The sequence below is a fragment of the Anabrus simplex genome, chromosome 1 (assembly GCF_040414725.1).
Source record: "Anabrus simplex isolate iqAnaSimp1 chromosome 1, ASM4041472v1, whole genome shotgun sequence".
Lineage (NCBI taxonomy): Eukaryota > Metazoa > Arthropoda > Insecta > Orthoptera > Tettigoniidae > Anabrus > Anabrus simplex.
In genome coordinates, this window is record NC_090265.1 from 496914591 (window position 1) to 496929888 (window position 15298).

The 15298-nt window shown below is 36.7% G+C and overlaps 1 protein-coding gene across 1 annotated transcript in view; it reads right to left on the reverse strand.

Annotated features, from left to right (window-relative positions):
- Positions 1 to 15298, reverse strand: part of Nf1 (neurofibromin 1) — a 666749-nt gene that overhangs the window by 242215 nt on the left and 409236 nt on the right. The window contains exons 28-29 of the mRNA XM_068225031.1: positions 13306 to 13545; positions 11180 to 11347 (exon numbers count right to left, since the gene is read on the reverse strand). Of these exons, the coding sequence (XP_068081132.1) occupies positions 11180 to 11347; positions 13306 to 13545 (408 nt within the window). The remainder of the gene's footprint in view (positions 1 to 11179; positions 11348 to 13305; positions 13546 to 15298) is intronic.

Genomic DNA, 15298 nt, shown 5'->3' on the forward strand with positions numbered 1-15298 from the left:
GCACGGCTCTACTTCTAAATTGATGTTTAGGCCGATTTTGGCTCTGTCTGGTTGTGCACTGAAGCATAAGACATTCAACCAATCCCAACCTGCCATTTATATTGATTTATATCGGCAGAACACGATCTCGAAACCTAGGTGCCAAGTCTAATATTTACATTCACCACGTGGTTAGCCTATCTTGCTCAGCGTGTACGGTATTCGGTACGGTTCGCGATCATTTGCATTTTCCTCCAGTAATTAGTGGTTTTTCATATTAGTCTTTATCTCTCTAGTATAGTACAGTTTGCGTAGTTTACAGTTTAGCATACCATAAGTTAGTACAATATAGGTTTAATTATTAAATAGTTGTAGTTTTATTTATGTCCGTGTATCAGTGTACTTAGTTCGTCGTGTTTACCATGTCTCAGTGTAGTTCGGGAAAGACAAGTGGCAAGAAATCTAGAGGTGTGGGACAAGGCACGCCCTTGAGAAGCCAGGCCCGTGAAATTGTGTCCAACGTGTGCGAGTACTTTGAGAAAGAAAAGGAGAACGGTGCTACATTGCTTCCTTTAGCACAAGCCGTACAGAGAACTGCCGACGCTACCAATGTAAATAAATATACAGTAGTGGCAATTGGAAAGGAGAAATACCACGTTGAGGAACAATCTCCTGGATTCCCTAAGTTTGAAACGCCGGGTAAGAAAAGGAATCGGACCAAATCAGTGACGAACTTGGACAGTTTCCAAAAAGATGCCATTCGTCGTCATATTTATGACTACTACTGCAGAAAAGACCACCCTACTCTTGCGAAGCTACATGAATCTCTGAAGGAAACCAAACTATTTAATGGAAGCAAGACTTCACTGAATGTTGTGGTAAAGGAACTGGGATTCCATTACAAGAAATTGAACGGTCGGCGAGTGTTAATGGAGAGAAGTGATACTGTGATGTGGCACTGCCAGTTTTTAAGGGACGTTATAAAGGAAAATTTTGATTCAATTTTGTGGTTAGATGAAACCTGGATTAATGCAAACCATACTGTAGGAAAAGGCTGGACAGATGATTCTGTGGAAGGTACAATGGCAGTGCCTATTGGAAAGGGGGGAAGAATTATTGTGCCACATGCCGGTACTGCAAACGGATTTGTACCTAACTCTTCATATGTTCTGAGGTCTAAGAAGACTGGTGATTACCACGAGGAGATGAATAGTGTTAATTTTCAGAACTGGTTTAAATACACATTAATGAATAACCTGTCTGAAAATTGTACAATAATAACGGACAATGCCCCCTATCATTCCGTAATTCAAGACAAAGCTCCGACAATGGCAGCAAAGAAGTCGATTCTTGCTGAGTGGTTAACGAGGCACAACATTCCTGTGTGGGACGACTTGAAGAAGGGTGAACTCTTCTGGCTTGTGAAAGAAAACAAGCCACAATTTCCAGTGTATGTCGTGGACGAAATCGCAAGACGTCATGGACATAAAGTTATTCGACTTCCACCTTATCATTGCCATTTCAATGCAATAGAGAATATTTGGGCTCAGATTAAGTGTTATGTTGCCACCAAAAATAAACGTTTTACAGTACCCGAGGTGGAAAATCCGTTAGCCGAAGCTGTGGCGAATGTCAGTGCCGATGACTGGAGGAAAGTTGTGCGCAGTACACAGAGATTAATACGTGAGGCGTGGGAAAATGAAGATGTACTGGAGAACTCCGTCAAAAGTTTAATAATATCTTTGGGAGCTGGTGATAGTGACAATGATTCATTGTTGGAGGGTTCCAGTGACTCTGAGATCAGTGGAGTGTTCCCTTTGTAGGCCATAACCTCCTTCCTGGGCCAGGCATTGGCGGTGAGTGACGTGTTATTTCCTCATTCTCTTTTGGTTCTTAATAATATATTCTCTTATTAATGCCAGATGTTGTTATTAAGTGTAGATTTTATGAATTTGTTTTAAGTCCATATTTATTCGTTTTTCTGAGTACGGTATTACATATTACTATATAGGGCTGTTTACCGCGGTCGTACTGCATCAGCTGTTCTCGCGGGCGAAGCGCGCTGGTAACAGAGGAAAGGCAAAGCTCATTTGTTTTCCGAAACTTCAATTTAGAAATAAGGCCATGCGGAGTATAATCACAGGTACTGTAAAAGCTATCGCGCTCTTGTTTTCTACTAATCACAAACCTAGGTGGTACCTAACATAGTGGTACTATGCGCAAGTAAAAGCGACCCATGGTGTTCCCCGCATGGTGGTACTAATCACAAGGAGTTTCATGGTTCTAATATAATCATCCCTTGGCTGCCCCTTTTAGTTGCCTCTTACGACAGGCAGGGGATACCGTGGGTGTATTCTTCGTCTGCGTCCCCCACCCACAGGGGGTAGAGAGAGATTTAACTCCCCAGCTACTTCCCCCCAATATTCAGGCAGGCTGTTATACTAGATACACAGCAGTAATCCCATCTATCGGAGATAAATGGCATAAAAAAGCACATCAAAACAAACAATGGTCAATGTAATGTTATTGTTGATCATGAGCTTTCTGTATTGCAGGCCTTCACATTTAGTTTTGTTCTGACTCTGATATATTAGAGCATCTAATGTAAAGTGAGTCCTCCTTTCTTTCATGACTCCCTCTTGTGTTATTATTCAAGCTATCATTCCTTCATGGCTTTTTTCTCATTTTTACAATCACCTTCACGATCACCACCGATATTATTATAGTCCGTACGGTAAAACTAAATAAGACATACATAATCAGAAATTGTACTCTCTATAACTTTTGTTATTTAGTACTTTTCGATATGACCAATAAGATTTCAATTAAGTAAACTCTCCCATTCACTAATTTTAAATTGATATTTTCAAAATAATTCGAATCGCACGAACATCCTCTCAGTGTAAATGAGATGCTTCATTTTAAGCTTTATTTTGCATGAAATTTTTGGCACCTTCCCCGAAACTACCATTCCGAACAAAACCCAAACCCCATGGCACTACAGCCTTTGAAGGGCCTTGGCCTACAAAGCGACCGCTGCTCAGCCCGAATGCCTGCAGATTATGAGGTGTCATGTGGTGAGCACGACGGATCCTCTCTGCCATTATTCTTGGCTTTCTAGACTGGGGCCACTATCTCACAGTCAGATAGCTCCTCAATTCTAATCACGTAGGTTGAGTGGACCTCGAACCAGCCCTCAAGTCCAGGTAAAAATCCCTGGCCTGGCCAGGAATCGAAACCGGGGCCTCCGGGTAAGAGGCAGATACGCTACCCCTACACCATGGGGCCGGCACCATTCCGAACAGAGTGAATAAAATTATTTATAGCGTAGACGGTAGTTCCTTATTCTGCGACTTTACATATCGATTTTCATTAAATTCTGTTCACCCATTTCCTCGTACCTCGGCACTGATATGGACTTCCAAATTCATGAATCTCTCTGTTATCATAGCCGGTACGGTAAAAATGTAAAAGACATAAATGATAGGAAATTTAATAATATATATCTTTAATTATGTAGTATTTATCGTCAGGGCCAATAACAACATAAATATTTGAGAATTAAATTTTAGGCCTTCCCCTAAACTACCATTTCACTCAGCATGAATACAATTATGTATTGTCTAGATAGTAGCGACTTATTCGCCGACTTTATATACCGATTTTCATTAAATTCTCTTCAACCGTTTTCTCGTGATGCGCGTACGTACACGTATACATACATTACGGAAAATTAAAACGTGCTCTTCTTGTTACCAAGACTGGTACAGAAATATTATTCTTTTTAAATTCCGAGCAATGTACAGACACCCTATTAGACTGTGTGTGGACAAAGACAAACATAGCACACAAGAACGAGAGAATGACACTCGATGTATGCATTGCGTATACTCTACATGTTTCAATAAACATCGCACATTCGCCCACTTTTCTCGCATTAATAAACGCCGATATTTCATTTGAAAGTGGCCAATGAGCGAACGACTTCTAGCCACTGGAGTAAAAAAGCTGAAATGCCGGGATTTGAAAACAAATGTTTGAAGTTCACCAAAAAATAAGCTAAAATCGGGAGAAATAATAGAATAATCGGAAGGCAGGAAAAATTTTGAAAATCGGAAGTCTCCCGCCTAAATCGGAAAAGTTGGCAGGTATGCAACAGTATCCTGGTGAAGTTACAGCTCGCTGAAACAGCAGCTACTATTTTTTAGCTATAGTAAAAACGTGCCTATAGATTCTCCAAGCTCCATCAGCAGCAATGAAATAGCGTGCCCATAGTTTCTACGAGCAGTGTCTCCAATGTGTTAATTAAGGTACAATCCCAGCATTTGCCTGGTGTGAAAATGAGAAACCACGGGAAAACATCTCCAGGGCTGCCGACAGTGGGGTTCGAACCCACTATCTTTCGAATGCAAACTCACAGCAGTGAGACCCTAACCATACGACCAACTCGCTCAGTAAATTATCAATAAAGGGAAGCATATGGAACTGAATGAGGTTACAGAGCGAGTTGCAAATAGAAGGCCGTGGAGGTGCTTACTTAATTCATAGAAGCCTGCAGATACAATGCTCAAAGGCAATAAGGTCATAACGAAGATGTATGTATATACATATGTAGAAGCATGTAAAAGACATAGAATTACGAATAACTTAATGAGCTTCATACATCTGATAATAAATAGCACTTCAGTCAAAAGCGAGAAATCACAGAAAATCAATCTAGCCAACCCAGTATATCGCTGGCTAGCTCCGTGTAACTACCTAACACTTACGCGGAGGTGGTAGCAATCCAGTCAAAGTACGAGGCGATTTACACCTCCTGGTAGTTTACTTCCCTCATATCTGCCATCTAGTTTACCAGCAGAGGGTTGAACCGGTCCCAAGTCTAAAAGTGAAAGAGTTTACGGAAAGGAAAGCACAGAGAATAGTAGAAGAAGCCACTGCAGACCCTTTCATTGCTCTATGATGAAAGAAAGCCTCGTGCACTGAACATTGATGTGGAAACCTGGCAATCATTCTTTCAAGAAATTCTGAGCCCCACGGGATAGAAACAAGCGATTGATAGAAGTGACTCACCACCAACAATGTCAAAACATCAGATTATAGCACAGGAGATACTGTAATGGTTCAAATCCTGTTACAAACATTCCTCGGTATTATTATTATTATTATTATTATTATTATTATTATTATTATTATTATTATTATTATTATTATTATATCTGTATTATTATTACTATTATTGTAACTGTTATTGTTTTATTCAATTCTATCATCTGATTTTGCTATTTATTGATTAATTATCGCTTGTTTCATTTTATTGCATTTATTATGTATTATATGTGTACTGTATATGTTAGCATTAAGAAAATGCAGTGTGAGAGATCTGCTTCTTTATATAGGATATGTATTTATTTGTGAAACAACTTTTTTAAGACATTGCAGCATATGGTGCAATACTGTTACAGTAACTGTCGACTCATCACTCTGTCATTGTATGCATTTAGAAGCATGAAATGATTTAGGGAGTTCCTAGTCTGCCTGAGGCTATTTCAACACAATCTGTAACACTTGGGAGCTGGGTTTGAGTGATCTCATGGACGTCATAATAATACTCAAAGTGATCAAGGTCTGTTAAGTGAAACAGTGAGGTATAAATTTCTTGTACAGCTTTTACATGTCCGGTCAAGAAGATCTCAAATGCAATGCCTAGAGTTTCTTTCCATTGTAATTTCAGGGTTTTATATTGTCATTCAAACTATTGCAGCAAGTCTCACCATTTAAATTCAAATTTTAAATAATATATTTTGTTCGGTATCAAATACAATTAAATGTTTTATTTCAATGGTAGATCAGATAACCTCAAATTTTAGTTGGGAAACCAAATGTCAATGTCCTTTTCCCAGAACCTTTATGTTATGCTATCAAAGTAAGCTCACACCCTAGAGATATTCTAGATCCATACAGTCTGACGATCGAACATTTTATTTCATGAACATTTTAATTCTAAGTTAGTGAGCAATCACAATACAAACCTCGACAGCAAATCTCAAGAAGAATAAAGCAGTAGGGCTTGAATGAACACATCGAGGACTCCTGCCCAGTACTGCTAAAACCATGGAAAGAGCTCTTAAAGAAATGTCTACAAACAGACAAAATTCTGAATTCCTGCAGACAATCTACATATATAAAAGCCAGATACCACTCAATGTACACCAGATCTCCAGAACCAAAAGACCTAGAAAGCTGAAAACATAGGTTAATCATCTGCCCAGGAGATGCACTAAAGATTTTTCAAAATTCAACTTCTGTCCTATACTTAGGTCCTTTGTGCAATATTACGGGCTAATACAGGCGAAAACCAAATTTCTTGAAAAAGGACAAGATAATGCTCATTTTAAGTCTTAGGACATGAAGAAGAAATCTCAGGAAGTCCATATGGACCAAAAACCATGTTTTAAGACCCTAAAACCAACCGTTATTTCATAATTATCATATCTCTTCCAATTCTTTCAAGTCATCCTCATATATAACTTATTCTGATGCATAAATAACTTCATTCTCAATTATTCATGTCATTGGATCAATATCTTCATCTAACATCAACATGTCTTCCGTTTGGCGTTATATCCATATCTAACTTTATTCTGATTTCTTATGGCAACGTATAACCTGCTTGTAGTACTAACACATTATTCAGTATTTTATCGAAGATCCTAAAGTATTCCACTCCTAAGTACTTCACACATTACATGGCATAATCTGTTGGAATTCTTTGGTTTTATTGAAATGATATTGCCACACTATTATCTCGCATACCCTAACTGGAGTTAATCTTGTTTCTTAGGAAGACTACCTATCTCCTCATATGTATCGACACAATAAATAAATCACTTGCGAGAATCTAACACATCTTAAATCATTTTGAAGATATCAATTACCTAACATCTACTTTTCAACTACAAATGGTCTACATTTCATTTTATCTAGTAATTGTATACATATATTTACGAAACTTATCTTTTTCTTTCTTTCGTTTGTCATCTGCAGCTTTGGCTGACGATCATCCTACTCTGCCGGCCATCGAGATGTCATCTGGGATTGTGGTTCCTGTCCACCATCATCTCAGCTAGGTATCGTCTGGACAGTGTGCCCCAAGGTTTTCTTAGAAATCCTTAGTAATTGCGCAATTGAAAGATGAAAATACATAGATAAATCAGCTGTAACATTTTGTTGCTATCAAAGCCATCTAACATAATTTTATCAATGAGAATCAATTTTAGATTGCTTTGAATCATTTCAATCTTTATCAAATTCCCAATACGTCTGCTATCGTCTTAGATTTTTATGTCGTACAGGACTGCTTAATGACTTAATGTATTGACGTTGAATTATATTGAATTCTGTATCTTAGAGTCAAAGCCTTGTCTTTGCCATCTTCAATTTTCTGTTAATGAATTCTTGCCATTTTCAATTTATATAACACATATATTAAATTATTATTATATTTTACACATTAATTGATATATAAACGCTATAAATCTTCTTTCTTTCGTAGACTCATTTCTATTTCAATAGATTAAAGATGTATATCTAACTTCTTGACTGGAATGCATCCGCTTTCTTTGATAGCTTGTTCAATTTTTTTTTTTTTTTTTTTTTCCAATAGTGATGGCTTTAACAATTCAAATTCACATTTTGTCTTTGCCACTGCCATTATGATCTTTACCATTTTGGCTTCGCGTTATACCGTATCTACTTGACATTCTATTGAATTTACGCATTACACTTGATTTCGTTACCGGTAATCACTTTCATCTCAACTCGATTGAGTTTTATTCCTGGGACAGTGGAATGTCACACTATGAATAGAGGATTATGTTCATTCGTGAAGGCTTGATGACTAAAGGCACGTTTAGACCTGTACGTCTCGTGCCTAGTAGCCATGCGTCTGCTTATACCTCCATGTATGCAACATACAAGCTTACACATTCATCTAATAACATGCCTATTGCTTCATGAAGGTACCTGCCTGTTTCTATTCACACCTTGATAGTAACACACACACTACCTTCAGTCAACATGTCTGCTATGAACTTAACAGCTGATGCTGCCAATGTTAGTACTGTATTATTTTACAATAAAGATGCAATCAACCTCATTAATATGACTTTTAAAAATACGAAGGCAAAAGTTAAATTTAGAGGTGAATTATCAGAATCATTCACTATAAGAACTGGACTTCGACAAGGAGACGGACTTTCACCATTGTTATTTAATTGTGCATTGGAGAAGGTTATGCGTGAATGGAACAAGAAATGCCAACCAACTATCAAGATCGGTAGAAATATTAAACTCAACTGCCTTGCTTTTGCGGACGATTTAGCATTACTTGCAAATACAATAGAAGAGGCTAAATTTCAAATTGAACAACTAGAAATTATAGCTAAAAAAATGGGATTACAAATTTCATTTGAAAAAACAGAAATGATGCCAACTTTTAAAGTTGATTTACCAGTTATTCAGCTGAACAGTAATAAAGAGATTAAAATTGTTCAGAAATTCAAATATCTTGGGGAAATAATAACATGGAACACAAATGAAAAAGAAGCAATAGAACACAGAACAACTAAATTTAAACAAGCACAAAGACTTACCTGGCCAACCTATTAAAAAAAATCTCTTTCGATAAACGCTAAGCTGAAACACTATAATTCCATAGTTAAACCAGAGGCAACCTATGCTAGTGAAACTTTATTCAAATTAAATGTAAAATCTACAACAGACAAATTACAGAAAACTGAGAGAAGAATTCTTAGAACAATTATTAATAAAAAACACCAAGTTGATGGACAGTGGAGATTGTTGCCTAACAACATTGTCTATCGTGAATGTGAATCAATAATATCTACAATGCGTAAAAGAAGAATTTCCTTTTTCTGTCACATATCAAGATTAGCAGACACCAGGATATTGAAACAACTATTCGATTACTTTTTGAAGAATAAAATCAATAATAATTGGTTCAAAGAAGTTCAGGACGATTTGGAAGAATTGGGTATAACTCGGCAACAAATCAAAGACAGAAAAGAGAAGAGGATTTTGAAGAACAAAAGCATAAGTCTCAAACTAAAAGCAGTTGAACGGAAACAATATACTATATCGGACACACAAAGGGCTTCCAGGTCGGAGAGGATGAAAAAGTTCTGGGAGAAGAAGAAGAAGAAATTAACTCAAACGTATTGATTTCAGTGCTCCAATGTGGGCGTAAAATATGTAAATAAATAATAAATATAATAAAGATGCAATCAAGGAAAGAAGCAAGAGTGCTGGGTTGCTGCATCTTTAAATGTAGTAGAAGAGGTAGAGATGATGTGTGATACACTCATTAAAACCTTCACATATATGCCTCTCATTGACTTTGAAATAATTCTTCTACTCCTCAAGCCAACTATTAAAAAGCAAAATGCAGAATACGGAGGAGTTATACCAATGGCCACAAGATGCAATTTCTTCTTCCCCAGCCATGTTTCTTACCCATCCAGAATGAAGAGAAGTAACTCATACAAGAACTACGACAGCTTTGAAACATTGTGAGCCTCTGACCCACTCTACTTCGTCTTTGACTGGAATTCATAGTTCATCCATTGGAAAACGATTGAAAGCTTTTTATTTTGTTCAGCGCTGCTTTCATTGTTCTTTAGTCATACTTGCTTTTTAGGAACTGCAGACAATCACTCGATTTCACTCTGTCTTTATAGTTGTTAGAGCTGGTCATCCACAAACAAAAAAATTAAAGGTTATCTTCAACAAAATTTATATTCCACCAGCCTGCCATTCTAGTGAAGTAAGAAAAAATTGGTATCTACCTTACAATTAACAGATACCATACTGGCAGAACAAATATGTACACAGAATCATGGACAGTGCACAACAGTTGCACGAGTCTCCCCCACCTGAACTGGGGAGTCAATTGCACATTCTTGCATCTCTGCATGAAGGTCTGTGTGCACCGTCCACCATGGCATGAGCCTGCTTGCATGAATCAATCAATCAATCAATCAATCAATCAATCAATCAATCAATCAATCAATCAATCAATCAATCAATCAATCAATCAATCAATCAATCAATCAAATCAATATTGATCTGCACTTAGGGCAGTCGCCCAGGTGGCAGATTTCCTATCTGTTGTTTTCCTAGCCTTTTCTTAAATGATTGCAAAGAAATTGGAAATGTATTGAACATGTCCCTTGGTAAGTTATTCCAATCCTTAACTCCCCTTCCTATAAAAGAATATTTGCCCAAATTTGTCCTCTTGAATTATTCCAGCTTTACCTTCATTGTGTGCATCTTCACACAATATGCGGATACTTCTTTGCACACAAAAACTTGCATTGGTCTAAATGTACCTTAAGCAAGTTGCTTTACGTTGCACCGACACAGATAGATCTTATGGCGACGATGGATCAGGAAAGGGCTAGGAGTGGAAAGGAAGCAGCCCCAGCATTTGCCTGGTGTGAAAATGGGAAACCACGAAAAACCATCTTCAGGGTTGCCAACAGTGGGGTTCGAACCCACTATCTCCCGAATACTGGATACTGGCCGCACTTAAGCGACTGCAGCTATCGAGCTCGGTAAACGTACCTTAAGAGGACTAGCACTCTATAAAGGGAATGCGTGTATGTAAATCAAATTTTGCAACTATAAAGATGAATGAATCATAATTAGATATTAAACAGTTGTTGCCTACTGTAAATTCATTACACAGTACTAGTATTACAGTATTTATTCTTTAGTTGGGATGTTCCTCCCATCAGTATAAAGTTTGTCCATTACCGTATATTGTCGTACAGTAGCCTATTACAATTGATATAGAATTTACTAAATACATTTCTTTTTCAAATATACTCTAATTAAAATGAAAGATTTTGTAGTAGAAAATATCATCATCATCATCATCACCACCATCACCATCATCATAATCATCACTGACATCTCACTATAATAGAGAATTATCTATAAATTTGCCAATAGGACATATACAAGTTCACCAAGAGGAGGGTCTGTTTAGTTTGAACTTTACACGTTTACTGTGCAAAGAGCAATTTTAATCTCTGATTTCCTCCAGTTAGAAATTCACTGTTATCAGCAATACCAACAACAGTTTTGTGTAGTAAAAGTAAAAGAGTGCAATACTTACTTATACCTGCGAGCTATGTAGTAGAAGACCGGATATCCAGCCTTGGAAGTTCCTGCTTGGTAAAATATATTGAGTGACTTGATAGATTTGAACTCTTCTTTCTCATGCATGTTATGCTTGACCATGATCTCTTCGAAGTTAGTACTGGACATGTCAATAGAACTCCACCTGGCGTATGACGAGAAAAGTAAACTGCATGCCATTATTGCAGTCGTCTTTCAGCGCCACCATTTCAATTACAGATATAGAACCAATTTTAAAAATTGCAAAAGTAAATAAAGCAAAAAGAATGAAATAAATACCAACTCTGATGCCAACATCACAAACTGATACTGACATCCTCTGCACCGTATGTTAAATATTATATTTCAAAATTTATTTGTGATTGTTAAACTCATACTTATGAAAATATAGAATTGGTCCATCTAAGAATACAGTTTTAGCAAGCTTATTAATAGGATTTTGCAGTTCACAATCTAAACCAGTTCAGTGATAAAAGAAATGTAATAATCATGATCATAAACAACAGGAAAAAAAATAATTTTTAAGTAAAATAAATTAGATTATTTCCATACCAGTGGTATACTAGTAGCCTGAAAGCAATTTCACTTGTCACTCTCAGCATGCCATCTATAGTTAAATTCAAGGAACTTAAGTACTGTATGACAACTACCTTAGAGGTAAGATAAAGAGCATATGGCTAAACAAACAAAGAAAATTTATCAGAGAAAGTCAGTATCAGTAAGAAAAAAAATGCAGTGGAATCTTGATTATTTAAGGAAGTGTCATACTCTCAGAATCATCAATTAACTTTTCTTTTGGTACTAAAATATTTCATACATGAAATTAGAGTAGAGTGAGACAACAGTAATCCAACTTAGTCGAGTCAGAATCATAAGATTTATAGTCAAAATCCTCTATTTTCCTAGTTTAAAATTCACTGGGATTTATAATTTATATTTTGAATACATTCCTTACAATTAACCTTTTTATAATCATTGTGCAAAAATTGGGGCAGAAGAACACATGTAAAAATGAATTTAGAATTAAAGTTGAGACCTTAAAATCAGTGGAAATGTTTATTACAGTAGAACACAGTAAGACAAAGAAATAGAGAATTGCTTTATTTTTATGAGATTCTTAGCAATGGTCACTAATTAAACCATGCCAGTTGACATTACAACCTGTGGCAGTCCACTATGTCACCTTGCAGAATGACTTACAGTAGCCAACCTATCTTTCACAGAAACAACTATACCTCCTCTGTGCACTTCCCCCTGCCACATACTCTTGCCCCACTCTACTCTAAACAAATCTGCATCAAGGCATTGTTCTCCCACATTATTCTTTCTGATTAACTTATCTTTGGATGAAGACATTTTCCAACAGATGTGTATATTAAAAATAAAATGAGAATACAACAGCAATAATTCTTGTGTACCTTGTGAATTTTTAAACATAAAGCAAGCACGTTTCCAGTTTTACATGATTGCTGATATCATGATCATAAAAGCAGGACTTCCAGTTTTATATGGAATCGAAACACAGAAACATAATTTTCATTTTAAAAATCCTGCATACATTGGCTGGAATTTGATTCACAGCTGCATATGTGAAAAGTCAGCGACTGTGTAGAGATGTATAGGTGAGTTTAAATTTTCATACACATTTTCTCAAATCTTTGTGTTACCGTTTCACTATTTCTTCACCTGAGCCACTTCTTCATTAATCCTAATACAGTATACCAAGCCACAATGTTTCTCTTTCTTAATTCTACTGCTAATTAATTGCTGTGCCTAACCTCAGCACCACTAAAGTTAAAGCTAAATCACAGTAAATAGTAATTTTGAACATCAATGGAATTATGATATTTTCACGGCATTCCTTTATTTACATAAACCACAAAATGAAAAATGGAAAGAAAAATAAATTATATAGCTTTTTCACCAGGAAATCCAATTTCATTCACTATAGGTTTTATACCATGCACTGTCATAATCCTATATACCTGTGTAAAGATTTGCATCAGAGAACCCAAAATGAAAAAAATGAACTTTTATTAATAACACTCTCTACATTAATTCAAAACCTGTAAACCATAAAGATGAGATGTTCTATCTACTTACTGTGAATCAACTGGCTTATGTTCAGGGGGACCCAAGTAAGCTAAAAGAGTTGCCATTTTATCAAAAGGTCGTCTTCCAACAGCCTTGTGGTCTCGGCTGCTAGATAGGTAATCTCCTATTCGCTCTTGATGGTTCCAAAGTAATCTATGAAGAGCTAGGACATTGGCATCACTAATGAAAGACATAGAGTGTGAAGCTTGGTCAACTGTCTCACAGTCTGAGGCAATTTGGATAAAAAATCTGTGAATAGAAGAAATGATCACATATTTGATTAGATGAAGTGCCAAAAAAATTAACATTGAAATTATTATTACAGTATCAAATTATAATAATATGATATAAATTTCAAACAACACCTAGAGCTGTGGATTGTGATTCAGAATTTGACAACTCTTCTTTAGTACTATGGTGACTATCTCATCTCATATGGAAGATGGAATGTTATTTTTCTTTAATTTCTCAAAAAAGTGAGAATGAGGAACAAAGTGAAGGACTTAAAACAAATCTATGCACCACAGATAGGGAACGAAGAGAGTGATATTGACGAATTATTCCTGGAGAAACTAGACAAGGAGATAACTGATGTGGAAGTGATCATTATGAGAGACTTAAAATGCATAGGTGTGAAAGACAACAAAAGGAAGAAGTAATTGGACCATTTGGATATGGGAAAAGGAATAAAGAAGGAGAGAAACTAGCTGAGGAATGGAATGATTGTGGGCAATACATGGTTTTGGAAGAAAACAGGGAAATTACAAGACAGGGTTGGGGTGACAGAAGAATAAAATCAGCAATTGATTACTTTCTGGTGGAAAGGTCATATCACAGACAGTTGATGGATATAACAGCTTTACCAGGAGAAGCAAATCGATGGAGTTGTGACAGCAAAAATGACAGTGGGGAAAATGGAAAAATTAAAGGAGATAGAATAGTAAAATAAAAGCATGGAAATTATAAGATAAGAAAGTACAGGAAGAATTTCTGGAGAGACTGAAACAACAAACTCAAGTTACTGAAGTAGGAAATGTGTAAGATGAGTGCTCCAATTTTAAAAGGTCGTTTGTAAGAGGGGCAGAGTGTCCCGCCTGTGGTAGAACATGGACGTGACTGAAAGAAAAGGAGACACCACGGTGGAATGAGGTGAGAGAAGCAGAGAGAGAAAAGAAGAAAGCATGGCAAGAATGGAATAGAGATATAAAAGAAGAAAGCAAAAGGAAGTATTTTGATAATAAAAGGAAATGTAAGAAATTGGCAGAGAAGAAAAGTTGGGAAGAATTTACACAAAAGATGGAAAGTGATAGAGTTAGCAGCAAAAAAACGCTATATGGAATTATAAGTAATAGGAAAGAAAGAGCTTATACAAAACTGATGAAACCAAGTGAGTTGGTCGGGCGGTTAGGGACGTGCAGCTATGAGCTTGCATTTGGCAGACAGTGGGTTCAAACCACACAGTTGGCAGCTCTGAAGATGGTTTTCCGTGTTTTCCCATTTTCACACCAGGCAAATGCTAGGGCTGTACCTTAATTAAGGCCACGGCCACTTCCCTCTCCTAGCACTTTCCTATCCCATCATCGCCGTAAGACCTACCTGTGTTGGTGCGACGTAAAGCTGATGAAAGAGGAAGATGGGGAGTTGGTAACATATACAGAAATAAAGAAAGGATGGAAGGAGTATTTTTGATAAGCTGCTAAATGTGAGAAACTGTGGAGAGGAGACAGTAGTAATATGGTATGATGACAACAATAAAAGATGATATAACAATGTCAGAGATGGAATTAGCAGCCAGAAAAATGAAAATTGGGAAGCCATGACCAGGGATGGATGAAATTAGTGTGGAAATGATAAAGACTGGACCTGTTGGACTACAATGGGTGTACAGATTGTTCAAGTGCATATGGAAACAGAAACGTGTGCCAGAAGACTGCGGAAAGGGAATAATGATACCAGTCTTTAAGAAGAGGGACAAAAAGGTATGTGATAATTATGGAGGAAT